This window comes from Podarcis liolepis, assembly GCF_965112155.1.
Source record: "Podarcis liolepis genome assembly, chromosome: 7".
Lineage (NCBI taxonomy): Eukaryota > Metazoa > Chordata > Lepidosauria > Squamata > Lacertidae > Podarcis > Podarcis liolepis.
Window position 1 is genome coordinate 60611736 of NC_139561.1, and position 27010 is coordinate 60638745.

Genomic DNA, 27010 nt, shown 5'->3' on the forward strand with positions numbered 1-27010 from the left:
GATCATGTAGGATGACTTAAAATGGCTGCCATGCTGACTACACAACATGGGTGATGCTGGCTTATAAAGAGTGCCTCCACCAGGCTGCTTCCCTCTTCCAGAGGAGCAAAGCTCTAATCATTTGTACTCAAGAATGTAGGCAGAGGATAAATATCCACCCCCCTTTTTTTACTCACCTGTAAGCTACCTGAGGCACCAGAGCTCCATCAAAGCTGGACTTCTGTTAGATGGTCACTGCTATTATTGGCCCAACAGCAAGGAATATGGACAGTTTTATCAGTAGGTAGACATCACTCAAGGTGTGGCACCCATCAGCATTTGCAAATTCAATATTTAAGGTAGATACTGAAGCCATGTTCTGTTTGCTTTGGGGCAGGGAGAAGGGGAAGATATAGGTATGTATAGCATCAAAACATACCTAGCTTGCATCAAGGAGGGGAGGGGAGCCATTAACACGACATTTGACCTCCCAATCGAGTAAGGCAGCATGACAAGGTGAAGTTATTTCTTACCTGCTAAGCAGGGAAGGAGGGGGGAACCACAAATTCATTGCAGGCTAGAAAGGGACAGATTAACAGTATTTGGGGGCTGCTCAATTCACTGAAATTAACAAAGCGGCTATAGCAGATCCTTCAAATACATACAACTGCGCCTCTAGACATCTTCCCACTAGGCAGACTGCTGATCTTCCTTCCAAGACTAAGCCAAGTCTTGGGGGTTAGGATTCCTCCCCTTCAGAAAATGAACTTTGTGCGCCTTTTGTGTACTATTCCCACAGGGATACTGGCACATTAAGACACCCAGGATGCAAGCCTAGGCACTCTCACCCCCAATTTGCAAACTACCTCTGGACTGGGTGAGGCCAACACCCAGCACTTGTATATGCAACTTGCTGATCCATACTTTGGAAAATGTGAAGAATGAACGAATGTAGGTAAAGGGTGTATTCCACACCCACCACTGACTGAGGAATCCCAATAAGGGATTTGGGAGCTTAGCAAGTAAAAATTCTAGTTTTGTGTCAACAGCAATTTGACAGCACTCCTGAATAGACAGCCAGCATTCCTCAGATAATAAGGACCCAAGTCTAATCCATAAAGGGGTCACCATTTATTCCTTTCAAATGTTACAATAAGACCCATACAACTTTTTTTTTTCATTTAGGAGTTAGAAAATTGCAGATCAGAAGTTGGGTCATTAAAAAATTATTTACAAAGACAATGAAACAAAAAACTGAAGTCACAGCATACAGCCAGCACTCTCCCTCACCCCCTGCTCCCCCCACCCAAGTGCCCCCCCTAAATAAACCCCAAAGAAGTTCTCCCTCTGAAGTCAAATTAAACACAGTGGACTTACAAGCTTTATAGTTTAAAGCCAAGAGCAAGACATTATAAAAAACTAACCAGATTAGCTTTTAAACTGTTGGTTTCTATAAAAAGCACAAAATACTTTTAAATGAAGTCAGAACCAGGAATGTAAACCAAGAAGAGATAAAAGAGAATATCCGTTTTGAAGAACGGTCAGTTGCTGGTTTATTGGACTCCTTTTCTTTTTGAAAAAGCTGCTTTGAGGATTAGTAGAAACAGAAGATCAGAGAGAGACCAGAACCCGGTGTTAATATCTGGAGTCTCATTAAACTGAGCAAATTTCCAGTTGCATCCAGGAACAGTATTTCCTCCATAAGAGTTTCAGAAGGATCTTAAGAACGCCTACTCCTGAGTGGTAGCGGTGGCTGTGCTGGGCACCAAGGATCCAAGTTGGTTTTTTGCTTAACTGTGTTGGATGAAGAGTGAGAAAAGGGGGAGGGGGACACTGGAGTGAAAGCTTGTCAGTTCTACGCCGAGAGACTTGTGTTTGTGGCATTGTGTGTGGTGTGTGAACAAGGCAGCAGTTCCAAAGGGGTTACTGGGGATGAGAAGGATGGCACAAATAAGTCTCTTTTTTCTTTTTTTTTAAGTTAGGTGGACATCGTTAAGCTGCCTCTACTCTTCCTTCTGCTCAGCAGGTGCAGGACTGGGCTCCGCCTCTGCTGGTTTTGAGGTCTCTCCTGGCTTCGTGTCCTCCTGGCTGTCGCTGGGTGGCGGCTGCTGCTGCTTCTCTTCCTCCTCCTCTGGTCCTTCACTTGCCACTTCTCTCTTGCTCTCCGCTTCCTGCTGGCCCTCAGGGGCGGCCGCCGTAGCAGCCGGCTCAACTGGGGCGGCCGGCTTATCTTCGGGGCTCTCCTCTTTGGTGGCAGCCTCCTGCTCCGACTCCCCTGCAGCACACGCCAGGTTCTCCTCCCCCTTGGCCTCCGCCTTGCCTTGCTCCTCGCTGGGGGAGGACACGGCTGAAGCATCTCCCGCTTCCTTCTTGGTCTTCCGGAAGGAGATGCCGCTCAGCTTGAAAGACTTCTTAAAAGAGAACTTCTTCTTCTTCTTGGGGGTCTCTTTGGGAGCTGCGGACGAATCCGTGGCCCCGTCTGCTGGCTTGGCTTCGGCGCCTTCGGTGACAGGGGCCGGCTCAATGGCATCACCGCTGCCCGCTTCTAACTTGGCTTCCTCCTTGACCGGCTCCGCGGATCCGTTTCCGTTGAGCGGGGTGGCTTCTCCGTCAGCTTTGGGAGACACGTCCCCGTTGATCTTCACGTGGCCGTTCTCCTGATGGGAGAAGACAGAACTCGCTGTTTTTACAGGTCTCAAGCCAGGTTGCAAAAGGCATTCAAGGAAGCTAAACCACTAAACCTCAATGAGAATTGCAGGAAAACCAACCAACCAACCACCACCGCAGTACTGCCAGGCAAGGCAACCCCAAGGTTACACAGCCCCCCCTCCCACTTTTTGGCTTTTCTTGCACATGCTTCAGGGACACACCCAAGTTGCAGGTAACCAGCATGCCCCTGATGCGGAGAAAGACATGTGCACTTACACACACCCCCCCCCAGATTGTAGGACGGAGCCTTGTAGGACAGAGTAAGCCCTGTTTAGGTCACCCTTTACAGGAGATCCCCCAAATACTAGTTGCTGAAGGAGAGCAGGAGAGGGAGATTGTGCTGCTTGTGGGCTTCCTACAAGCCACAGTGGGTGCTGTCAAGGTGAGACCCTTGCCTGATCCAGGAGAGGTGCTTCTATTCTTACCGGCAAGAATAAAAATGCTTTGGATCTGTTTGCTAAAAGCCTAGTGGTCCCTGCTGTTGGCATACCCAAAAGGAGCCACCTTCTATAAACTGAATTCCGTTCCTCTGCACCTCCCCCTCCAGCAATTTCTCCATAAACACGGGGTAGGGTACATTTCAATGCGTCCCCCCTCTCAATGCTCTCTGCGATTTGTTAGGATCCAGCCGCCTATTTGAATGGCAGTGCAGAGAAGCAGGAGGGGGGGGCACAGAATAGAAAGAACCCCATTCTACGCTACCACAAGGTGGCGCCCGCGCTCCAACAGCTTCTCGGGGCGCCCCGTGCGCGGTTGCAGAGGAGGGTGGGGGAAAGAGACGAGCGCCCGCGGGAAGCTCGCCTCGACGCAGGCAGCCAAACGCGCTCGGAGCGGCGGACGGACTACGAATCGGGAATTCCCACCCCATTCGGGAAATTGGCCCGCTGCAGTTTTGCTTTCCAGGCATGATGTTATAAAAAGCCCCTTGGATTTCTCCCCCTGACGGTGTTTGGGGAGAGACCGAGGGGCGCGTCGGCGAAGCCCATTTCGGGGCTCGCCCGCGCCCCACGACTGCACAGAGCAGTTCCTACCCCCTCGTACAAAAAGGCTCCTCTGTGCACGTTCTACTCCAAAATCTGGGTCCCACCGGAGTCCAAAGGTGGCGCGGCGACGCCTTTTTCCAGATCTCAGCTTTGCACTAAGAGCGCGCGAGCACGTCTATGTGCACCCTAGTCCGGCCTTTATTTTGCAAAATGCAAAAAAGGCTAGCAACCGCTTTGCTTTGCAAAATGCATAAAGATTCGCGGCTTTTTTTTCACCCCCCCCCAAATATGGCACGTGCTAAGCACCATATATTAAGTAAGCGATCTTCTCTGCTCTTCACCCCACCCCTGCCACAAAATGAAGCCCCTCATCGGCGAGGGTTTTTCTGCCCCTCGATCCGAGTTATGCGGCGCGGCACAGCGCAGCCCCCTCCCCTCCCCCTGCCGCGGGTCGAGCCAGCCGGGTCCTTCCCTTTGTTTCCTCTGCAAACAGCCCAGCCGCAGCCGAGCGAGCGAAGGAGGGAGGAGGGGAGGGTCTCCGCTCCTTTCGCCGAGGAGGGAACGCCAAACAAAGGCGGACCACGGCGCCACTGTCTCCAACGGATGGGGGGGGGCGGGAGAAAGCGTAAAGAGGGGCGCTGCTGCGCGGATCAGAACAGAGCTCTATATATATATTTTTATAATCTCCTTTTAAGCGAGGCGGTCGCAACTGAGCCCATTCAACGAGCGTGGCGGTTCAACGAGTTAAAAGCTGCTCGGAAATTCAAAACGCGCGTCCGGGGAAAGCGCACGGCAGCCAGCGCGAAAATAAAAGCGTCCACGAGAACGTGGCGCGGGCGGCCGTTCCTTCGAAGCCCAAAATCCGGATCGGTGCGATTGGGGAGTGGGGGGCGCAGGGAAGAGATCGAGTGTGACTATCGCTTTCCCCCTCCCCCGAGTTTCAGCCTAGACAATGGCATGGCGGGGGGGGGGATCTCTAAGGAGGCTGTTGGTCCCGTCCAGGGCGCGTAAGCCGAGGATCCAGCGCAGGGGCGAGGAAGGAGACCCACCTGGCCGTTGGCCTTGGAGGGCGAGGCGTCCGCGGCGGCGGCGGCCGCATCCTGGGCCATCACGTCCCCCTTGGCGGCTTTCGAGCTGTGGCTCCCCATGGCTGCTGCGGAGCGAGGCGAGTCACACCCGAAGACGGCTCCGAAGTAACAATAATCCCAGGACGGAAGGGCGGGCGCTGGGCAGGAGCCCCGGGCGCGCCTTTGGCCAAGGCTCCCCCCGAGAGGAAAGAGCGCCCCCGGGAGGAGGAGGAGGAGCTGGGATCGGGTCCGACGGCTGCGGCGCACCCCCCTCGCTGTGCCCACTCCGGCTGTGCGCGACCGAGCGACCACCTCTGCCGCCCGCCTCGTCGAAGCTGCGCTGCTTGAACTGCCGAGGCTGCGCCAAAGCGGCGGCTAATAAGAGCGCCCGGGCGGGGGGAGGCGGGGCCGGGCATTTAAACCCCCGCCCAATGGGAGGCAGAGCCAGGCCTGGGGAGGGGTCTCTCCCGCTGGTGGGGAAGCGCTGGCGAGCGGTAGGGAGTGGCACGGCTGGGCAAGGGGGGGGTCCCTGGCCCGGGGGAGCGTAAGCTAAAGGGGATCGCCGCCGGGGGGGGGGAGATCTGGCACGTGGAGGGCGGTGGTCGGGGTGGGGCAGGCGGGGAGTTGTTATTGGCCAGCCTCTGGATGTTGGATGGATGTCTTGGTAACCTTGGGAGTCGTGGCGAACAAGAGTGCGCCTGAGCGAGTGCAGAACGCACCTCGCTCCTCACAGCAGGTGGACAAGAAGTGCTCTCCAGGTGTTTGTGAACTGCAGCTAGGGCTGGTGGGAATGACTGCAGCCTGAAACGTCTGGATGCTTCTGGATCGCCTGAGCTGGAGGAGTCAGTTCCAAAGGGCTGCACTGGATCACTGCTGCTGCTCTGTCCCTTGGGTTTGGGCTCCATCTAAAATGAAGCCAAAAGCCCATTGAGTACAGCATTGTATCCTCAAAGCAGCTGCAGGACCAGAGTGCAGCAGCAGCAGCAGCACTTCCCACTTGTGATGTCCAGCAATTAGGGTATTCAGAGCCACCTCCTCCCAGTAAAGGTGGCCACCCAACCTCTGCTTAAAAGCCTCCAAGGAAGAAGAGTCCACCTCCCTCTGGAGCAAAAGGAAATGAGCTTGGTCCACCTTCCACATGACAGCCCTATAGATATTTGAAGATGACTCTCCTATTGCCTCTCACTCTTCTCTTTTCCAGGATGAACATACTCATTTCCCTCATCTGTTCCTCATAAAGCTTGGTTTCCAAGACACTTTATGTTCTTGGTTACCCTTTGCACACGTTCTAGTTTGTCAATATCCTCCTTAAATTGTGGTGCCCAGAACTGTGGGAGTTATTTATATTATACATACCCCACCTTTCTCCCTGACAGGACTCAAGGTGGCTTAAAACAAGAATCGCTAAAAACATAGAAAAATCAAATAATGAAAAAACAACAAAACACTGATAGAATTAAAAACTATATACATATACAAAATAGGTTTAAACCATTTGTTGTTTAGTCGTTTAGTCGTGTCCGACTCTTCGTGACCCCATGGACCAGAGCACACCAGGCACTTCTGTCCTCCACTGCCTCCCGCAGTTTGATCAAGCTCATGCTAGTAGCTTCAAGAACACCATCCAACCATCTCATTCTCTGTCGTCCCCTTCTCCTTGTGCCCTCCATCTTTCCCAACATCAGGGTCTTTTCCAGGGAGTCTTCTCTTCTCATGAGGTGGCCAAAGTATTGGAGCCTCAGCTTCACGATCTGTCCTTCCAGTGAGCACTCAGGGCTGATTTCCTTCAGAATGGAGAGGTTTGATCTTCTTGCAGTCCATGGGACTCTCAAGAGTCTCCTCCAGCACCATAATTCAAAAGCATCAATTCTTCGGCGATCAGCCTTCTTTATGGTCCAGCTCTCACTTCCATACATCACTACTGGGAAAACCATGGCTTTTACTATACGAACCTTTGTTGGCAAGGTGATGTCTCTGCTTTTTAAGATGTTGTCTAGGTTTGCCATCGCCTTTCTCCCAAGGAGCAGGCGTCTTTTAATTTCGTGACTGCTGTCACCATCTGCACTGATCATGGAGCCCAAGAAAGTAAAATCTCTCACTGCCTCCATTTCTTCCCCATCTATTTGCCAGGAGGTGATGGGCCCAGTGGCCATGATCTTCGTTTTTTTGATGTTGAGCTTCAGACCATATTTTGCGCTCTCCTCTTTCACCCTCATTAAAAGGTTCTTTAATTCCTCTTCACTTTCTGCCATCAAGGTTGTGTCATCTGCATATCTGAGGTTGTTGATATTTCTTCCGGCAATCTTAATTCCGGCTTGGGATTCATCCAGCCCAGCCTTTCGCATGATGAATTCTGCATATAAGTTAAATAAGCAGGGAGACAATATACAGCCTTGCCGTACTCCTTTCCCAATTTGGAACCAATCAGTTGTTCCATATCCAGTTCTAACTGTAGCTTCTTGTCCCACATAGAGATTTCGCAGGAGACAGATGAGGTGATCAGGCACTCCCATTTCTTTAAGAACTTGCCATAGTTTGCTGTGGTCAACACAGTCAAAGGCTTTTGCATAGTCAATGAAGCAGAAGTAGATGTCTTTCTGGAACTCTCTAGCTTTCTCCATAATCCAGCGCATGTTTGCAATTTGGTCTCTGGTTCCTCTGCCTCTTCTAAATCCAGCTTGCACTTCTGGGAGTTCTCGGTCCACATACTGCTTGAGCCTTCCTTGTAGAATTTTAAGCATAACCTTGCTAGCATGTGAAATGAGTGAAATTGTGCGGTAGTTGGAGCATTCTTTGGCACTGCCTTTCTTTGGGATTGGAATGTAGACTGATCTTCTCCAATCCTCTGGCCACTGCTGAGTTTTCCAAACTTGCTGGCATATTGAGTGTAGCACCTTAACAGCATCATCTTTTAAAATTTTAAACAGTTCAGCTGGAATACCATCACTTCCACTGGCCTTGTTATTTGCAGTGCTTTCTAAGGCCCATTTGACTTCACTCTCCAGGATGTCTGGCTCAAGGTCAGCAACCACACTACCTGGGGTGTACGAGACATCCATATCTTTCTGGTATAATTCCTCTGTGTATTCTTGCCACCTCTTCTTGATGTCTTCTGCTTCAGTTAGATCTTTACCACTTTTGTCCTTTATTATGGTAATCTTTGTACGAAATGTTCCTTTCATATTTCCGATTTTCTTGAACAGATCTCTGGTTCTTCCCATTCTGTTGCTTTCCTCTATTTCTTTGCATTGCTCGTTTAAGAAGGCCTTCTTGTCTCTCCTTGCTGTTCTTTGGAAATCTGCATTCAGTTTCGTGTATCTTTCACTATCTCCCTCGCATTTTGCTTGCCTTCTCTCCCCCGCTATTTGTAAGGCCTCGTTGGACAGCCACTTTGCTTTCTTGCATTTCTTTTTCATTGGGATGGTTTTAGTTGCTGCCTCCTGTATAATGTTGCGAGCCTCCATCCATAGTTCTTCAGGCACTCTGTCCAGCAAATCTAAATCCTTAAACCTGTTCCTCACTTCCACTGTGTATTCATAAGGGATTTGGTTTAGATTGTATCTTACCTGTCCAGTGGTTTTTCCTACTTTCTTCAGTTTAAGCTTGAATTTTGCTATAAGAAGCTGATGATCTGAGCCACAGTCAGCTCCAGGTCTTGTTTTTGCTGACTGTATAGAGCTTCTCCATCTTTGGCTGCAGAGAATATAATCAATCTGATTTCGATGTTGCCCATCTGGGGATGTCCATGTGTAGAGTCGTCTCTTGTGTTGTTGGAAAAGCGTGTTTGTGATGACCAGCTTGTTCTCTTGACAGAACTCTATTAGCCTTTGCCCTGCTTCGTTTTGATCTCCAAGGCCAAACTTGCCAGTTGTTCCTTTTATCTCTTGATTCCCTACTTTAGCATTCCAATCCCCTATAATGAGCAGAACATCCTTCTTTGGTGTCACTTCGATAAGGTCTTGTAAGTCTTCATAGAACTGGTCAATTTCAGTTTCTTCAGCACTAGTAGTTGGTGCATAAACTTGGTTTAAGCCATACAAATAGTTAAAAAAAGCACGGCACCAGCTCTTTAACTAAAGCAGTCAATTCCCAAAAACCTGTTGGAACAACAAAGTTTTCACCTGCCAGCAGAAGGACAAGGAGGGAGGTGGCCTACTTTTTATAGGAAGGGAGTTCCAAAGTCCGGCAGCAGAAACTGAGAAGGTACTCTACCGTGTCCCTACCAAGGGTGCCTGTGACGGTGGCAAGACCAAGAGGAGGGCGTCCCCTGAAGATCTCAAAACCTGGGCAGGTTTGGATGAGGGAATGTAGTCTTTCCGATAGCTTGGACCTAAAATGTGTAGGGCTTTATAAACCATAACCAGCACTTTGAATTGTGCCCAGAAACAGACCCGTAGCCAGTGGAGCTGCTCTATTAAGAGAGTCCTATACTTCCCATAACTAGCCCCAGGCAACAATATGGCTGCAGCTAATTGAGTTGAAGTTTCTGAGTTCATTTCGAAGGCAGCCTTGTGTAGCGCATGCTACAGTAATCCAAGCAGGATGTAGCTAAGGCATGTCTCACTGTGGCCAAATCAGAAACAAATCCAGAATGGGGGCAGCTGGCACACTAGCTTTAATTGTGCAAATGCACGGCTGGCCACCACAGGGACCTGGGCATCCATGCTCAGGGCTGAGTCCAGGAACATCTCCAAACTGCAAGGCTGTGTTTTCAGAGGAAGCGTTACCGCATCCAGCGCAAGCTGAATCCCTGTTCCCTCTGTCTTGTCAGCGTTAAGTTTCAATCTGTTCAGCCTCATCCAGTCCATTTCTGAGGATAGACACCGGTTTAGAACCGAGATGGCTTCCTTGAATTTTCACAGAAAGGAAAAATAGAACTGAGTGTCATCAGCGTACTGGTGGCATCCAACCCTGAAACTCCAGACAGCCTCTCCCAGTGGTTTCATGTAAACATTAAACAGCATGAGGGACAGAACCAAACCCTGATGGACCCCACGGGCCAATGGCTAAGGCATTGAACAGGAGCCCCCCAGCATCACCACCTGGGTTCGGCACTCCAGGAAGGAACAGAGCCACTGTAGAACAATGATTCTAAGTCCCATCCCAGCAAGGTGGCCCAGAAGGATACCACAGCAGAACCAATAGGGACACACTCTCCAGTCCAGTTCTCAGTATAAGTCATCCACCTAAGCGACCCAAGCCGTCTCTGGGTTCATCATAGGAGCCAACTCCTAGGGACTGAGGGGTCTTCGGCCCCCCCAATAAAATATTTGAGGATGCAGGGGCCCCCCAAGTTGAAGGGCTTTCCCATTCAAATGGTGTGCGTGCACTGCGTCATGCGATTGATTATGCAGGCCAGCGCTTACCTCAATATTTTATTCAAGTTAGCACCCCTAGGGCTCATCTTGTCCCACTTCTTTCCCCTGGTTGTGGGGGGCAGGGAGAGAACCACTCTTTAGCACTCGCATGGCAATTCGGGTTTTCTCTGGATTTACATCTGGAAGAACTTGTGGGTTTTCCCTGGGAAAGGAGTGGGGTGAAGGGAGAACCGCTCAGACCCCTGTTTTCTAGGCACGGGACATGCAGAAGTGTGGATGATCCCTCAGTCCAATAGCCAGGCCTGAAACCTAATTGAAATGGGTTGAGATAATCAGCTTCCTCCAGAAACCCCTGGAGCTGAGATGTTTCATGCAGTTTTGGGCTTAAGGGAGTCCCATGGTGAGTGGTCATTGCAGCAGGTGTTCCTGGCTTCCCACAGTGGGTGGCGATGGGAGGGGGGATGTCTGTGAAAAGCTCTTCCCCGTCAAGGGTTACCTGGCAGCAGCCTCAATGTGCATTTCATCTTTACATTTATACCCTGCCTTTCTTTCCAGGATCTCAGGGCAGCGGACATTCCTTTCCTCCTCTATTTTATCTTTGCAACTGTGAAAGAGACAGTGACCGATCCAATATCATCTTGTGTGCTTCTTGGCTGAGCAGACATACGAACCTGGGTGGGACCTTCCCACTCCTGGTCATAACCTTTTTATTGTTTCAGTGCTGCTGTTTTATTCCTCGGTTATTTTAGTCACTGTGTTATTGTTGCTTTAGATTTTATTGTCTATTGCTTTGTCAGCCATCCAGGGAAAAGGGCCCAAATTATCCAAACAAATTTCACTGGGGAGAAATGTAAGGTTCTGCATTTGGGCAGGAAGAACCAGATGCACAAATATAGGATGGGAGACACCTGGCTTCCCAGTAGTACATGTGAAAAGGATCTAGAGGTCTTGGTGGACCACAAGCTTAACATGAGTCAATAGTGTGATGCAGCAGCAAAAAAGCTAATGCTTTTCTAGGTTGCATCAACAGAAGTCTCATGTACAGATCAAGGAAAGTAATAGTACCACTTTGTTCTGCCTTGGTCAGACCACACCAGAAATACTGTGTCCCTTTAACAAGGATATTGACAAGCTGTAACGTGCAGAGGAGGGTGACCAAGGTGACCAAGGGTCTGGAAACCAAACCTTATGAGGAACAGTTGAAGGAGTTGTCATGTTTACCCTGGAAAAGAGGAGACTGATAGGGAATATGAGCCAATGAATTCAGGTTATAGGAAAGGCGATCTGGAAGAACTTTCCGATAGTAAGAGATGTTCAATTGCACAATGGACTCCCTCAGAAGGTGACAGGCTCTCCTTTAAGCAGGTTTTTAAGCAGAGTTTGGATGGCCATCTGTCATGGATGCTTTAGTTGAGATTCCTGTATTGCAGGGGGTTGGACTAGATGACCCTTGGTTCCCTTCCAACTCTACAATTCTAAGATGAAAATGAAAGAGCTGGGTGTCACCTGAAAACATGGAAGATGGTGCCACATGCTAAAGTTGCACTAGGTGACCTTTTCCAACGCTGCAATTCTGTGATTCTATGATCCTATATCAATTTAAGGATGTAAGAACATCTATTCCAGCATCCTGTTCTCACAGTGGCCACCCAGATGCCCCACATGCGGAGCCCAGAAGTAGGTCCTGAGCCTAAAAGTCCCCTTCATCTCCCAGAGCTACATTTATTATTCACAGAGAACCATGAAGACTGTAGCTTTGTACTACAATTCTTAGTACCCTTAACAAGCTACCCTTCCCAGAATTCTTTGGGGGGAGCCATGTTTGATTAAAGTGGTATCATAGTCTTTAAATGTTTGGTGTGAACATAGCCATAGTTTGAGATATCGAGACAATTCCTTTTTTCTTTTTTCTTTACCCTGGAATGTGTGAGAAGCATAGACCCTCACAAAAGTTTTAGGCTTGGCACATATCTGCACTTGGAGAAGATGGAGAACGTAATCTAATGCATGGTTCGGCTGATTAATTCACTAGTGGAAATTGATTAAAGGCCAAGGACTACCTGATACATTGCAACATCCCTGCCTCTTCCCTTTGGTGAGTGAGAATGACAACATTCTCTCCCCTCCTGCTAGAGCTCTGCAGGAATCTCTTAGGTCCTCAGCGCCATGTGTGAATCTTCTCAGGGATCAAGGGAAGCCCCTGAAACAGCGGTCAATAGCTGTTGTGCTTGATTCAGCCACATGACCATGTTTTGTGTTTCTTTCTGAAGTAGAACTATCTCTCTTGATTTAATTAAGAACCTAAGAAGGTTCTTCAGGCCAGTGACCTATCTACTTCAGCATCCTGTTCTCAGTGGCCAACCAAATGCCTGTGGAGAACCAGCAAGCAAGACCTGAACATAAGAGCACTCTCCCCTCTTGTGGTTTCCAGCAAACAAGCAGCGCATGGCTAGCAGTTCCTGATAGCCTCATCCTCCCTGAATCTGCCCATTCCCCTTTTAAAGCCATCTAAGTTGGCAGCCATCGCTGCCTCCTGCAGGAGTGAGTTCCATAGTTTAACTATGTGCTGCATGAATAAGTGAGTTCTTTTGTCTGTCCCAAATCTTCCTTGGAGGTCCATGAGTTCTAGTATTAGGAGAAAGGAAGGGAACCTCTTCCATACCCTCTTTCTCCAGCTCCGTACAGGAGAGGGGCAAGGCTGTGGTATCGACGCCACCACCACCTCTCCTCCACCCCTGGGTCAGACCTGGCTCAGGAACAGAGCTGCAGCTAGGTGTGAGGAAGCTTGCGCTCCAGATCCAGGTACTAGTGAGGGAGCTGGGGAGGGGCAACCTGGTCACACCCCCTCTCAAAAATGTGCCGGGGCCGCAGCCCCCCCCCCCCCGCTCCCTCCCGCCAACGTTACATCCCTGCTGCAGCCACATCTTCAGGAACTCCTGTTCCTTGTCTTTCCTCTCCAAACCCTTGAAGAACCAGGAGTCTCGTTCTGTTCTCTGGAGGGAAACCCTTTTGAACTGTCTCTCTCTATCCCCCTGCACTGCACTTTGTTTGAATTTTACCGTATTTTTCGCTCGATTACACGCACCTGACCATAACACGCACATAGTTTTTAGAGGAGGAAAACAAGAAAAAAAATTCTGAATGAAACAGTGGATGTATCATTTTTGTGCTTCATGCTGTGGCCACAGACATGTGATTTGATGGTGAGTTTGGGGTAGCCCAATGCAAAGATCCTGAGAATCCATGTGGATCTGTGCTTTGTAACCACGTTTTTGCACCATTGCAGCCCCAGGCAACAGTAGGTGCGTGATTTTTTTGGTGCAGGCTGTAGCCATGGACATGCTATGTGATCTGATGGTGAATTTGGGGCGACCCAATGCAAAGATCCTGAGGATCCATGTGGATCCGTGCTTTGTAACCACGTTTTAAGTGGGGAGGGAAGGAAAAACATAGAAGGGACAAGGAGCACCGAGAGGGGTGTGCGGAGAAGCAGCTGGCTAAGAATGCAGGAGAGGGGTTTTACCGGAGGGAGGAAAGGAAGGCAAAAGTTCCCCCCCCACACACACCCAAGCCAGCCAGCTCTCTCTCTCTCCCCCACCTGCATGTTGCAGCACCGGAGCACGAGAGGAATTAGAAGGAAGGACGCTCTGCTTTCCCCTCTGCTTGCCTGGAGGGGAGGGGTTTTCTCTGCTCTTTGTTCCATTGGAGCAAACACAGACACAAACAGAAGCGGGTGGGCAGTAAGACCCTGAGGCAGAATGCAGGAAAGCAGCAGCTTCCTCTTTTCAAGGCTTCCCTTCTCCAGACGATTGATATTTGCCTGATTTTTGCCTTCACTCGCGCCTGTCGGCTCCAGGGACCACACATTCGCTCAATAACACGCACAGACATTTCCCCTTACTTTTTAGGAGAAAAAATCTGCGTGTTATAGAGGGGAAAATACGGTATATAAATTATTGTGGTAGCTGACAGACCTCCCACATGTAACCCTAAGTTATCATGTGCCTATTCCATCTTCATGGCCACTTCATGGCCTGGACTAATGGAAGAACCAGGTATTGCCTGTTGCTATCAATTTTTTCCATGCTCCACACCTCCTTCAAAGGCCTTGTGGAAACGGCTGCCGTGGCCTGACGTGTTTTTTACCCGGTGGAAATTTGTTCTGGATTCTTGCATGCGGAGATCGTTCAGGACACACAATCCAGACAGCCTTCTCCATCTAAAGAGCTTAGAGAAATTGAAAAGGATGGGCAATGCAATCAAAAGCTGGGAATCCCACTCCGCTGCCAACCTTTGTTAATTGATTGAGTTGGCTATTAACATTTAAAAAAAACACACCTCCCAATGCAATTGATTTATCCATTGAGCTCAAACTGTTCCCAAGTGTCTGGGCTCTTAACTGAGTTAAGGCAAGGAGAGGAATGGTGCTGCACGAAATGCTGACACTCAGGATAAAGGAGGGAAAAGTGAGGAGAGTGCGGTGCCTTCCATTTAGATTTAAAAATAGCAACGGAATTAGCTAATTAGATCTCTCCAGGGAGCAAATTCCAACAGGGAGAAAGCCAAGCTGAAGCTGCAGGAGACCAAAGCCACAAATGTGCAGGGGGAGAGACTGCAGCAAACTGGGGGGGGGGGGCTGGGGGAGTAAGGGGGGAGCACCAGCTTCTCCTCCCAACCAATCACTCCATCTTTTGTATTCCTCTTACACCCTGCAGCCCCCTCATATTTGCAAAATTTTGATTGCAAGTTCTTTGGAGAAGGGGCATCTCCCTAGCCATTTACATTGCATTGCAAAGTGACACATGTCAACACTGTGTGCTAGCCAGTGTTAGTCCTCCTCAGAGTAGACCTGTGGAAATCAGTGGACTTCAGTAACATGAGCTGATTGATTTCAGTGAGAGTTGTCAGGAGGCCCATCTTTACTCCTCAGAGCTACAATTCTCAGAGTGTTTTAATAGTCAAGCCCCTTTCCCTGGGAAATCTGAGAATTGTAGCTCTGAGAGGGGAGTAGGGGTCCTCCTAAGCTCCCAGTCCCCTTAATGAACTACAGCTCCCATAATTCTTTGGGGGAAGCCATGACTCTTTGAAGTGGTTTTGTTGTTGTTTAGTCATTTAGTCATGTCTGACTCTTTGTGACCCCATGGACCAGAGCACGCCAGGCACTCCTGTCTTCCATTGCCTCCCGCAGTTTGGTCAAACTCATGCTGGTAGCTTCGAGAACACTCAATCTGTTTTCTTTTTTTATTATTATTAAAGATTTTCTTGATTTACAAAAATGTGTGCAATGTCTCTCGTATCATGCTGCTTTAAATGTATGGTGTCAGTGTCGGGTTGCCATATTTGACTTGTCAGTTGACTTGTCTAAGAGCTGCCTTTGGGAAATTCCCCCCAGACTTCAATGGTACCTTTGAAATCTTGTTAATGTCCAGGAAATGTGGTCTGACGCTGGCCATTGATCCATCTAGCTCAGTAGATTCTACACTGACTGGCAGAAGCTCTTCAGAGCTCTCCTCTGGATGTATTTCAAGAGAATTTGGCAGTGCTGCAAGTTCTGTGATTTCTACGCTGGCGGCAGGCACACCCCCTCCCCACCGCCATCCACCTACATCCCTCCTAGAAATTAGCCCAGGGCTACTAAGAATGGCTGTGACATTGAAGGAAACAGCTGCTGAAATGTAAAGTTTGCATGCCTCAGGTTGCTCTAACACAAGAGACCATTAGTGAGGGTGAAATGTTGTATGTACTTTTGTAACCCAATACAGTGGTACCTCGGGTTACATACGCTTCGGGTTACATACACTTCGGGTTACAGACTCCGCTAACCCAGAAATGGTGCTTCAGGTTAAGAACTTTGCTTCAGGATGAGAACAGAAATCGTGTTCCAGCGGTGCGGCGGCAGCAGGAGGCCCCATTAGCTAAAGTGGTGCTTCAGGTTAAGAACAGTTTCAGGTTAAGAACGGACCGCTGGAATGAATTAAGTACTTAATCTGAGGTACCTCTGTAAAATCTTTAATAAAAACATTTTAAAAAACAAAACAAAACTGTGCTTCCACACAACTCTTGACATAGCACCATGTGATCCACCCATGCCGGGCTCCACCAACAAGATCTATAGTCTTTATTTGCTAGTAAGTCCTGTCCAGCAAACAGTCCTTTGCAACATTAATTAGTAGCTTCTGTCTTGCTGGTTTTGCCTCTTGTATTGCTTCCTTCCTGTTGAAGGAAAACTGGTGAATTGCTGCAATTGTGTGACTCAGGGTTGCCTAGCTGGACCAACAGTCTGGCAGGATGGAAGGCGGCTTCCTATATTTGATTATTTACAAAACTGGTCACGGCAGAGCTGGAAAAGGGCCAATAGATACTAGAAGAGTGAGAGGGAAAATCTAACCGCCTCTTTTTTCCTCCAGTCTCTCTGGAAGGCAAAAGTGACCTTTCCATCCAGTATCAAAGCCAAAGGATTTAATCAGTTAAGAAGAGGCAATTGGTGACTTGGTGGTATGTATGAGAGAAAAACAGACAGCCTCTTTACATGGTGGAATCAAGGGGTGTGCTCTCTCTCTCTCCTCTTTTGTGTCATGCTGTTAAAGGTTGCACTGAGAACAACAAAGGAGTAGATTGTCCAGCACACCTGGGCAAGGCAGCGGGGGCGGGGGGGGAACCAATGACGATGACAGCCCACATTGCTCCTGAGTGGTGGCTTCCCTTCCCTTCAGTAACGCCAAGGTTGATGAGTCGTTTCAAAGTAGCCTTGAACACCCGAACAATCATTTCCTCGTTGACGCAACTGCCGGGGCCTTTGATTAGCAAGATGGTCCAGACTCCTGGCTGGGCACTGGGTTGCTCTTCTTGTGATGAAGCATTTATAGAGTGTCCTGGTGTTTTTAAAGAACTCTGCAAACATTATCTCTGTAACCCTTACAGATACCAAGCAAAACCAACTAGTATTATGATTCCCAAGTGTCAAATTTTAGGAAGTGAAACAAATTCTTAGCCAAATCGAGGTTTTATTTGTTGAAAAAGATGTAGGCGCTGTCTCCTGGCAGAACCCCTAGGGCACTGCAAATTAAAACAATGCCAAATGTGATTTTTTAAAAATGGGGAATAAAGAAATAAATGCACATTGAAACCTGGATAAGGAAGGAATAATGTTGGTACCAGGCAGACCTTTATGGGGAAATTTTCACACTTCAAGGGATATTTTCACAGATAAACTGTTGTTCAGGCATAGACAAACTCAGTCCTCCAGATTTTTGGGACTACAGCTCCCATCATCCTTGACCACTGGTCCGGTTAGCTAGGGATGATGGGAGTTGTAGTCCTAAAACATCTGGAGGGCTGACTTTGCCTATGTCTGCTCTTGCCTGTATGGCAGAAGGGTTCAAGGGCATGTTCTCAGGCAGCCTTTCCCAACCTAGTGTCCTCCAACTGTTTTGGACTACAACTCCCAGGCAGCATGTCCATAAGATGCTAAGGTTACTTTAAGGCAAGCAGTGCCTGACAGTACAGTTTGACATAATGCGGCAGCCAGATTGGTGACTGGGAGCAGCCGCCGAGACCATATAACACCGGTCTTGAAAGACCTACATTGGCTCCCAGAACGTTTCCGAGCACAATTCAAAGTGTTGGTGCTGACCTTTAAAGCCCTAAACGGCCTCGGTCCAGTATATCTGAAGGAGCGTCTCCACCCCCATCGTTCTACCCGGACACTGAGGTCCAGCACCGAGGGCCTTCTGGCGGTTCCCTCACTGCGAGAAGCCAAGTTACAGGGAACCAGGCAGAGGGCCTTCTCGGTAGTGGCGCCCTCCCTGTGGAACACCCTCCCACCAGATGTCAAAGAGAACAACAACTACCAGACTTTTAGAGGACATCTGAAGGCAGCCCTGTTTAGGGAAGCTTTTAATGTTTGATGTATTACATTATTTTAATATTTTTGGAAGCCCCCCAGAGTGGCTGGGGAAGCCCAGCCAGATGGGCGGGGTATAAATATAATAATAATAATAATAATAATAATAATAATAATAATAATAATAATAATTTTATTAACTGGTAGCATTTAACGATGTGATGAACATTATAATAAGAAGGGGACTGTTAACAAGGCTTATTAAAAAAGTCATTAGCTCTTTATGCATTTTGTAAGGGTTGCATTCAGCTGTCCTACTCAAGGTACCACCACTTGTCCATTAACGTAAGTGGGTCTGCTCTAAGTAGGACTTGCATTGAATACTATCCTAAACTGAGAAAGAGAGAAATTGACCTGCACAACAAAGTTCTATTAAACATAGAATGTCCACCTGTTACTGCACTTTTGTCATTTTCTATGCAGCAAAGAAATCACGGGTTTATTTCACTCTTGTCTCCCAGGAGGTCAGCTCCCCCTCCCCCACGCCCCTTATCTCTCTGTCCCCGCTGCAAGGCTGTGCTTGAGACAGACCTCGGCCCGCCCCACATTCGCCTGTGTGTTGCCAGTGGAGTTGCATTATGGCAACAGGCTGAGTGCCAGCATTTGTCAGGAGAGAGAGAGAGGGGAAGAGAATGGGGATGAGGACGCAGCTTCCAACTGGCAGGCGATGGATGGCAGGTCAGCCTCCGAGGGCGGGCTGGGCTCTCTTGGCCTTTGGCCACTCGCTCCCCTGCCCCTCGCTGCTGCCCAGTCAGCTTTTGGCAGAAGCTGCACAGAAGATAGAGTTGGTTTTCAGGGCCTCCTTCCTCATTAAAAGAGGAGTTTATAATGAAAACAAAAGCACGTTTCAGGCCAAACAGAGCTTTCCCCGCCTGCTTTCTGCCAGAGACTTGGCAGGCAGTTGCAAGGGCTCTCTCTCTCTCTCTCTCTCTCTTGGTTCCTTGGTCACTGCCCTCTCAGGGCTCTGGTTATAATGAGGGGAGGCCTCCAGTCCCTGCCATACCCTACACCGGAAATCTTCCCCATATGTTGACGTGACACCCCGACCTTGGAAGAAGAAGAGGAGGAGGAGGAGGAGGAGTTTGGATTTGATATCCCGCTTTATCACTACCCGAAGGAGTCTCAAAGCGGCTAACATTCTCCTTTCCCTTCCTCCCCCACAACAAACACTCTGTGAGGTGAGTGGGGCTGAGAGACTTCAGAGAAGTGTGACTAGCCCTAGGTCACCCAGCAGCTGCATGTGGAGGAGCGTGACGCAAACCCGGTTCACCAGATTACTAGTCTACCGCTCTTAACCACTACACCACACTGGCTGGAGAAGTGAGATGTGCAGTCCCAGAAATTGCAACCTCTGACGTTCCATGCAAAGGGAACATGGTGGTGATGTTGTCAAAGTGAGCCCTTTGCTGGCCTCAGCGCCCCATCAAATGGCCACCCTCTGGAGAAGGTCCTGGTGGCTTCATATACCAAGTCAGTCTCATTCCCATATATAGTTTCAAACCCAAAGTATAGGCGAGCAAATACAGGCAACTCCCCATTGAGGCGGGACTTATGTTCTGAGACACCGTGTGTTTAAGTGAAATTGGGAACACAATCGAAAAAGCCTGCAAACACCCTCTAAACCTCATGGGGAAAAATCCAAACCACCAAACTCCACCGCAGTTGCTCCCTCCTAACCTCCTTGCTGAAACTCTAATTCTTCACAGGCCTCAAAGGTCAGCGCAGAGGCTCCTGGGATTGCACTTGCAAAGGGCCGTGGGATTGCTAGGTGCCGTTTTCACATTGTGTTTGCCTATTTTGTGCTCTTTTAGGGCTGTTTGCGCCGTTTCTCATGCCACTTCTGGGTTTGCGGCGATGCGCGTGTGCACAGTTGCGCTAGCATGTTACTGAGGATTCTGGGATGTGATATAGGAAAGGCAAGTTCAGGCGTAGCCTTGCTGGGCTTCAGTGCTACCGAGTGTGAACCAGGACTGTGCACTGGAACAGCCATGGACAGACTGTCTTTTTTACTAGATTGCCCAAGGTCTATCAGATAGAGCCAGAGCAGAAGACATACAGTATATGTTATTGGTTTGTTTGTTTATTATGCATCTTATATTCTCATTTTGCATTTTTATGTTGTGAACTGTTCAGTGATCTTCAGATAAAGGGCGGTATACAGTTTTAACAACAACGACAACAACAACTAATAGCCTGTGTGCACACTCCCATTTACTCTGCATGCAGTGGATTCCCACGACCGGTTTGTAAAGCCGTGTCCACACATGATGTTAGCCACAATCTGCACCCATCCTCTCGTACTTGGGAAATGCTCCATTTTGATGCCTTTCGCTCCAACCCAGCTTCAGACATCCATGCCCCTTCTCTGCCCACCGGTGCAGACAGATGGAGGCAACGTGGAAGCACGTGCAATTGTACTAATGTGTACAATGGTGTGCAAATGCAATTTGAAAACGGGGGTGGGGTGGGGAGATGCCATTGCATTTTAAGCCAGTAATGTGGACCCAGCTGTCGTTAGAATTAAAGAGCCAGTGTGGTGTAGTGGTTAGAGTGTTGGACTAGGACCTGGGGGACCAGGGTTCAAATCCCCTCTGCTCTTGGCCATTCAGCTCACTGGGTGACCTTGGGCCAGTCACAGCCTCTCTGCCTGACCTACCTCATAAGGTTGTTGTTAAGATAAAATGGGGAGGAAGAGGACTATGTATAGCGTCTCAAGCTCCTTGGAGGAAAGGTAGGATAAAAATGCACCAACCAACAAATTATAAATAAGGATACACCTGAGTTCTTTCACAAACTTGCTTGCTCAGAAAACTAGATGTAGAACAGCACCCCGGCATCAGAAGCCTGCATATGTACCATAGCACACATGAGGGTGGCAATGACTCCATCTTTGTGACTGACTTGTGATTCTCTGGCCAAAGAAAATTGGCTACAATGGAGTGTGAGAGTGTGTGTGTTGGGACGGGCCTTATTCTTCCCTGGAATTTTACCCTTCCTTAGAATCCCTTCCTTTTAAAGCTTAATGAAGGTAGGTTGTCTGTGGTACGGTAAAGGCACTCTGCACATGTTCAGAGGCACACCCTGTTTTTGTAAAAACCACTTCACGCGTTCCAGATCCAAACCCTGGCACTGAAACGACCTTACGAGGCCAAGCTCAAATTAAGCCATGCTACAGGTCCCCTTCAACCCCAGCCTGGGGACTTTTTATCCTGGAGGAGAGTTCCCAGCATCTGACCACAGAGAGCCTGTGGCTGTGGTGGTTGGGAAGAGTAATTCTATGATGTCCCCTTTGGCACACCAGGCGGTTCTCTGCCCCCCCCCCCAAAGGAGACTGCAATCTATGGGACCCTTTCTCCTCCTGAGTCAATGTGTCTTTTTGTTTGTGCTGGTGGGGTTCGAAGCCTGTCAGCCAGCAGGGACAATACTTCCCATTGTTCCTTTTCAGCAACATCTGACGGCCCCAAGTTGGGGGGGGGGGAGAGAGAGAGAGAGACTAGGGATGGTCTGTGCAGAGAATGGAGGATTGGGGGGAGAGGGGAGGCAAGGCAGTGACACAGGGACAAAGGCCCTTATCCACGGAGAGGGCAAGGTGAGGTGGCCGGACTCTGGGTAGTTGGAAGGGCTACAGGGCAGGTTTGGTTCTTCCGGGCAAACCTCCTAAAATGGCTGCCAGCACCTAAAGGTCCATTTTCAGCAGTGTGGCACCAGTTTATTCCTGATAAGAATCTTAACGACCCATCGCTTTTACTGCCACCTTTCCTTTTGGAGGAATTCCTTGACTTCAGTTAATTCTTTTGATGCATCTTAATCCATGGTGCTTCACACATATTCTGCTTTTATTCTCATTCCCAGGTAAAGTTTACCATGTTCTATATTACTTAATGCAAGCACAGCCGGGGGTGGGGGGTTGTTGTGTTTTCTTTTTCTCTCTCCACAATTTGTTGTTTTTAATCCTGTCATGTTGAAAATTCCAACGAAGAAAGGAGCTTTGCATGCTGCCCTTCCTTCCTTCCTTCTGTTGTGGGGCTTTATTCTGAAACTCAATTCAACTCAAAGAGGAGGGGCGGCTGCATTGCAAGAGCATTAAGGAAGGGGGCAAGGGAGCTGAGTCATCACAGGGCTCAGTAGGATGTCATGGGTCAGCTGGTGAACATCTATTTTTGATTTAGGGTGACCACCATGGGCCCTGCTTCACTGCCCTGTAGTCTGATAGGGCTGTCAGAGGACAGCAGTCCTCTGTTTGAAGAGATGTCTGTTCCAAAGGTAAAGAAGCCTAAGGAGGGAGGACAGTGGCCTTGGAGTTGGTGCTAAGCAACAGTCAACAGCACCTGAACAGCAAGGCCACAGGCCTTTTCCCTGCTAGGGAAAGATGTATTGCTTCTTTGCAGGATAGCAGGAGACAGCATGAGACTCTCAGTCTCAGCACTGCAGGTTCCAGCCCTGTGTTGGGCAGAAATATTCCTCTTTTGCAAGGGGTTGGATTAGATGACCCTCATGGTCCCTTCCAGCTCTACAATTCTAAGTTTGCATCTATGCATTGCCGTACGCAATTTTAATCCTGATAGGTAGCCTCTTTTGTCCTTTTTAGTTACATGTTGCTTTTGGCAATGCACAACTGGCCGCTCTAATTTAATTGCATCTAAATATCTTTATTTTATTTATGTTTTATTTCAGAAATGTGTGCACTGCCTGGTTATTAAAAAAACCTCAAGGTGGTTTACAAAATTTGACAGGGATGTGATCAGACCAACTAGATTTGTGCCTGTCAGCAGGACATCCTAAAGGACCTGAAATACAGGGCTCTGACCTGCTCTGTCACCTTTAATCACAGCTTGATCTGCACAAATCAGGGTGGAGAGAAGCCCTCTTTAAGTGAGACCACATTTGAAGCAAGTTGCCTTGCCCCCATCTGCAGCATGAGATGTGGGCACTGTGCTGATGTGTTGACGTTACAGGTGGCGGGCACATCCTTTTGCTTCACCGGGCTTCATATTTATATCAGGCCACTTCTGGCTTCCCATTCCACCAGCATGCAGAAGAGGGAGAGATGGGAAGAGAGACCAGCAGCTCCAGCAGGCTCTTCCATTTTGAGAACTCTTTCCATCCCAGCTAGTCTTGAGAACAGAGGAGATAGGAAACCTGAGGCTTGCAGGCAAAATGCAGCCTCAGGCCTCTTTATCTGACTCTTGGAACTCCCACCAGGCCACACCGCTCATGAATCCTGCTCTGTAGGGTGTATGGCTGGGATGTGTCCTTGCTCTCTGATAATGCCTGTTGCTTGCCTTGAGGAGGATGGAGCAGGGTGGGCAAAAACATCCAGCTTCTGCATGGTGAGAATGTAGCCTAATGTAGTAAGAGGCAGATCCCTTTGCTCTGCCCACTTTTCCTTCAGGACCCACCCACCAGTGACATGTGGCCTCCGGAAGGTTACCTATGAGGGAATGTGGCCCTTGGGCTTTTCCAGCCTCATCCCTCCTCTCCCCTTTTTTTGTGTGTGTCTTTTTCTTTCAGAATGTAAGCCGATGGGCAGAGAGGGCCTTGTCTTTATTGACTGTTATCAACCATTTTGAATAAATAACACTTTTAAATACATACGTTTTTCTCAACAACAAACGTTTTTACTAAGAGTCTGGAAAAGGAGCTAGTTGACATTTATTGTAATGATAGTTTTGGGGGGAAAGAAACGGATTTCGAAACAGTTTTAGCAGTTGACTACAAAGGAGACAGAGATATGAAAGTAACATGGAAAAACACATAAATTTAAACCTAATCTAGAGTGATTCCCTGCTTCTCCAAGGCCTTGCAATAAAGTCACTTCATCTCACGCACTCTAGCCCATTGCCAGGAGAGCTTCCAGTCTGCTTTAAATACAGTGGTACCTCGGGTTACATACGCTTCAGGTTACATACTCTTCAGGTTACAGACTCCGCTAACCCAGAAATAGTACCTCGGGTTAAGAACTTTGCTTCAGGATGAGAACAGAAATCGTGCAGCGGCGGTGCAGCAGTAGCGGGAGGCCCCATTAGCTAAAGTGGTGCTTCAGATTAAGAACAGTTTCAGGTTAAGAACAGACCTCCAGAACGAATTAAGTTCTTAACCCGAGGTACCACTGTGCATACATACACCTGCATATCAGCCAGGTGCTGAAAGCACAGGGGTCTGTCGAAAGTTGGCAATCCCAGCAAGGGATTCCTATAGATTTTAGTGCCTGCAGGCTAGGATGCAGATCCAGTTCAGAGTCCTCTTGCTCTGAGTGTTTGTTTTCTCCCTTTCACTTCTGGCAGAGAAAACCCAAAGGCCACAAGGCAGACCTCACCAGCGCTTGTCTTTTTCTGGCTCTTAGCCAAACCAGCTGAAACAACACTCCCAGACCCTCCCCTTGCCCCCCCCCCCAACACACTTGTAATGGGCTGTTAACTTTAAAGCCCAATTAGCAGGCCTTAAGTGTCAAAGCTGTTAACCTTCCCACTGTTGCTTCTCAGACCAGAAAAATCTCGAACACCTCTCTTAATCCCAGCAGGTTTTACTTTTGGCTACCCAGTAACTGGTGTCCAAGCTACACTGCAGGCCTTTTGATTGTGAGGGCTTAGCTGTGGAACATGGAAATTGTAATTTTTAATTGAAATGAGAGAAGGGTGCCACTGACACATGCAGAGTGTATTCTTCTCCCACTCAAGAGCCTATGCAGAGTACGTTCTCCTCACTCAAGAATAACCCTCGTTCAAAGAGAAAGAGGTGGGACTTGAGCTCCAGTATCTCTTCTAAAAATTAAAAACAAACCATTGGATTAATGCTATATTTTTACATGCTCAGATAAATAAATAAAAAGTAAGAGAGCTTGGATTGTTCACAACTTTCCAACAGAAACGCCTTTTCCCAGAGTCTCATTGCTTTCAAGGAAATAAAAAAATCCCCTTTTTAAAAGTGAAACCGAAAGGCTCATTGCCAGGGCATGAGAGGTCTACAGCTGCCAGATTAAACTCTGAAAATGAAGGGACTTGGGGGGGCCTATGATACACAGTCTGCTCTCATGAACAGTGTCACGTGGGAGCCATGGTTAGCAGCAAACACTCCTTTCCCAACCACCGGGGACCAATCCCAGTCCTCGTGAGTCCCATTCTCCCACATTAGCTATTTTTGCAGGTAAGACAGCAGCACCAACATCTGCTTGGAGATAATAACTTGCTCACTCATGCCCAGCCTCTCCAAACAAATTTTACTGCCTGAGCCAAAGAACAAGATGGTCCCCCCCCCCATCATTCCATATACAGAAGCCAACTGGAGTGGCAGTTAAATCTTATCTCAACCCTGGCAACAGGATTGGGTTCTCCACTGCAGGCTGCTTATGGGGGAATCAGGACAGAACAGGTACCACACAGGGATCAGCCCTTCAACAGTAGCCATGGGGCTGCCTCCACTATCCCTCAGCACCTGCCCCCTGGGGAAGTTGCCCCACTCTGCCCAACGACAGGGCCAACCCTCCTCTCTCTATCCAGTGGGAGGGGAGGGGAATGGGGGTACAAATAGGAAGAATGTGCAGTGGGTTTCTTTGCAGCTGGGTATCTGGCAAACCAGGGGGACATGCCAAAGTCTCTGTAGAAAAGGTGGGGCTTCAGCAGTGATTGGCAGAAAGGTGACACTGTGGAGGTTAAGAGATCCAGGAGGGTGATCTGTGCACAGAACTTCCTTTTTGTGTGCAGATCATCCTGGATAAGACATTAGGTGCAACCTCCCACCCATGGCAGGAAATCCACTATCACAGTCCTGAGTGTTGTGGGTATTTTTATGCAAGACATGAAAAAGCCCCTTTGAACTGCTCTTTCTTCCACTGTTTGCATCTAAACAATGCAGAAGGTACATGCAAGTGTTGGGCTACATACATACAATATACCCCCCAATAAATTCTGGGAACTGTAGTTTATCACTTGCAAAGCCACAATTCCCAGCATCTTTATGACAGTTCCCAAGGTTCTTTGAGGAGGGGTTTGCATGCTTTAAATGTACGTACTGTGTGTCGTGTTCTACCATACTTTATTATATTTATTATATTTATTTATTTATTTATTCAGTGACAGTCAACAACCATTTCGCGCGGGGTTTCTGTTTTTGGCCCCCATGCGTGTCAGCGGAGCACTCATTCCACCCACGTTACACGTTACACCCTTTTAGTCGCATATTTTGTGACGTTTTTGATCACTTCTGGGTCGGGTGCTGTGTCTGCCTGAACATCTTTCAGATGTGCAATAATCAATCATTGCCTGTATTTTGCCTTTTTCCCAGACCAGGATTCAAGGCAGCTTACAGAGAAAAATAGAAAAACACAGATAAAATAGAAAAAGCCAAAGACATAGAAATGATAACCATTGCAAAGTAATTGAACACTAATAGAATTAAAACAATATGTAAAATAGAATTAAAACAATAAATAATATTAGCATTCAAGTCAATATCAGTTGTTGCAGTTACCATTGCAGAAAGTGCCATTACTCCAGGGGCAGGAAGACTTCAGGCTTTGTGGGATCTACTTTGTTTTTTCCTAGGGTCACCAAGTGGAGACTGGTGTAAAAGACTTTGAATTAAATAATCTGAGCCCAGGGATTTGTTTTGAATCTCAGAACTGAATGGAGCACAAAATCCTCCCACACAGAAATCCTCCCAAGACTCCTTCATTTCAGTAGGATGAAAGTGGGTCTCATTTTGCTGTTGCCACTGTTAAACAAACGGGAGTCAGAAATCCTTGCTGATCTGCTGGAAATCACACAGACCCGGGTCTGCCTTCTTCCCATCCGTGGCCTACACTAGGCTGTTCATCTCACTATTCTACCCATCTTCTCCCTTTGCCATTGTAAATCTTCTGCTATTTTGGTATCTTTTCAAAATTTATTTATTTAGTATATGTGAAACTGACTAGTTTCTGTCTATGCACAATGCGCTTGCCACTGTGACCCAAATGTAGCCGTCCATTTCCAGCAGCAAAACACAACTTCGTGACATAAGACCAACATATCTTTTGGAGCCCCGCCCCCAGGCAACCCTACTTCCCCACCCCCC

At 48.2% G+C, this 27010-nt stretch overlaps 1 protein-coding gene and 1 long non-coding RNA gene across 2 annotated transcripts in view; one reads left to right on the top strand and one right to left on the bottom strand.

Annotated features, from left to right (window-relative positions):
* Nucleotides 1–1088: 1088 nt before the first annotated feature.
* Nucleotides 1089–5123, bottom strand: MARCKSL1 (MARCKS like 1). Its single transcript, XM_083511692.1, has 2 exons — nucleotides 4721–5123; nucleotides 1089–2636 (listed from the first exon to the last, which is right to left on the bottom strand). Exons 1-2 carry the CDS (start codon nucleotides 4817–4819, stop codon nucleotides 1983–1985), a joined length of 753 nt encoding a protein of 250 aa, XP_083367818.1. The 5' UTR covers nucleotides 4820–5123; the 3' UTR covers nucleotides 1089–1982.
* Nucleotides 5124–19370: 14247 nt separating this feature from the next.
* LOC310710713 overlaps nucleotides 19371–27010 on the top strand; it is a 29520-nt gene continuing 21880 nt past the window's right edge. Inside the window, exon 1 of the long non-coding RNA XR_014528208.1 lies at nucleotides 19371–19429. This is a non-coding gene — a long non-coding RNA (uncharacterized lncRNA). The remainder of the gene's footprint in view (nucleotides 19430–27010) is intronic.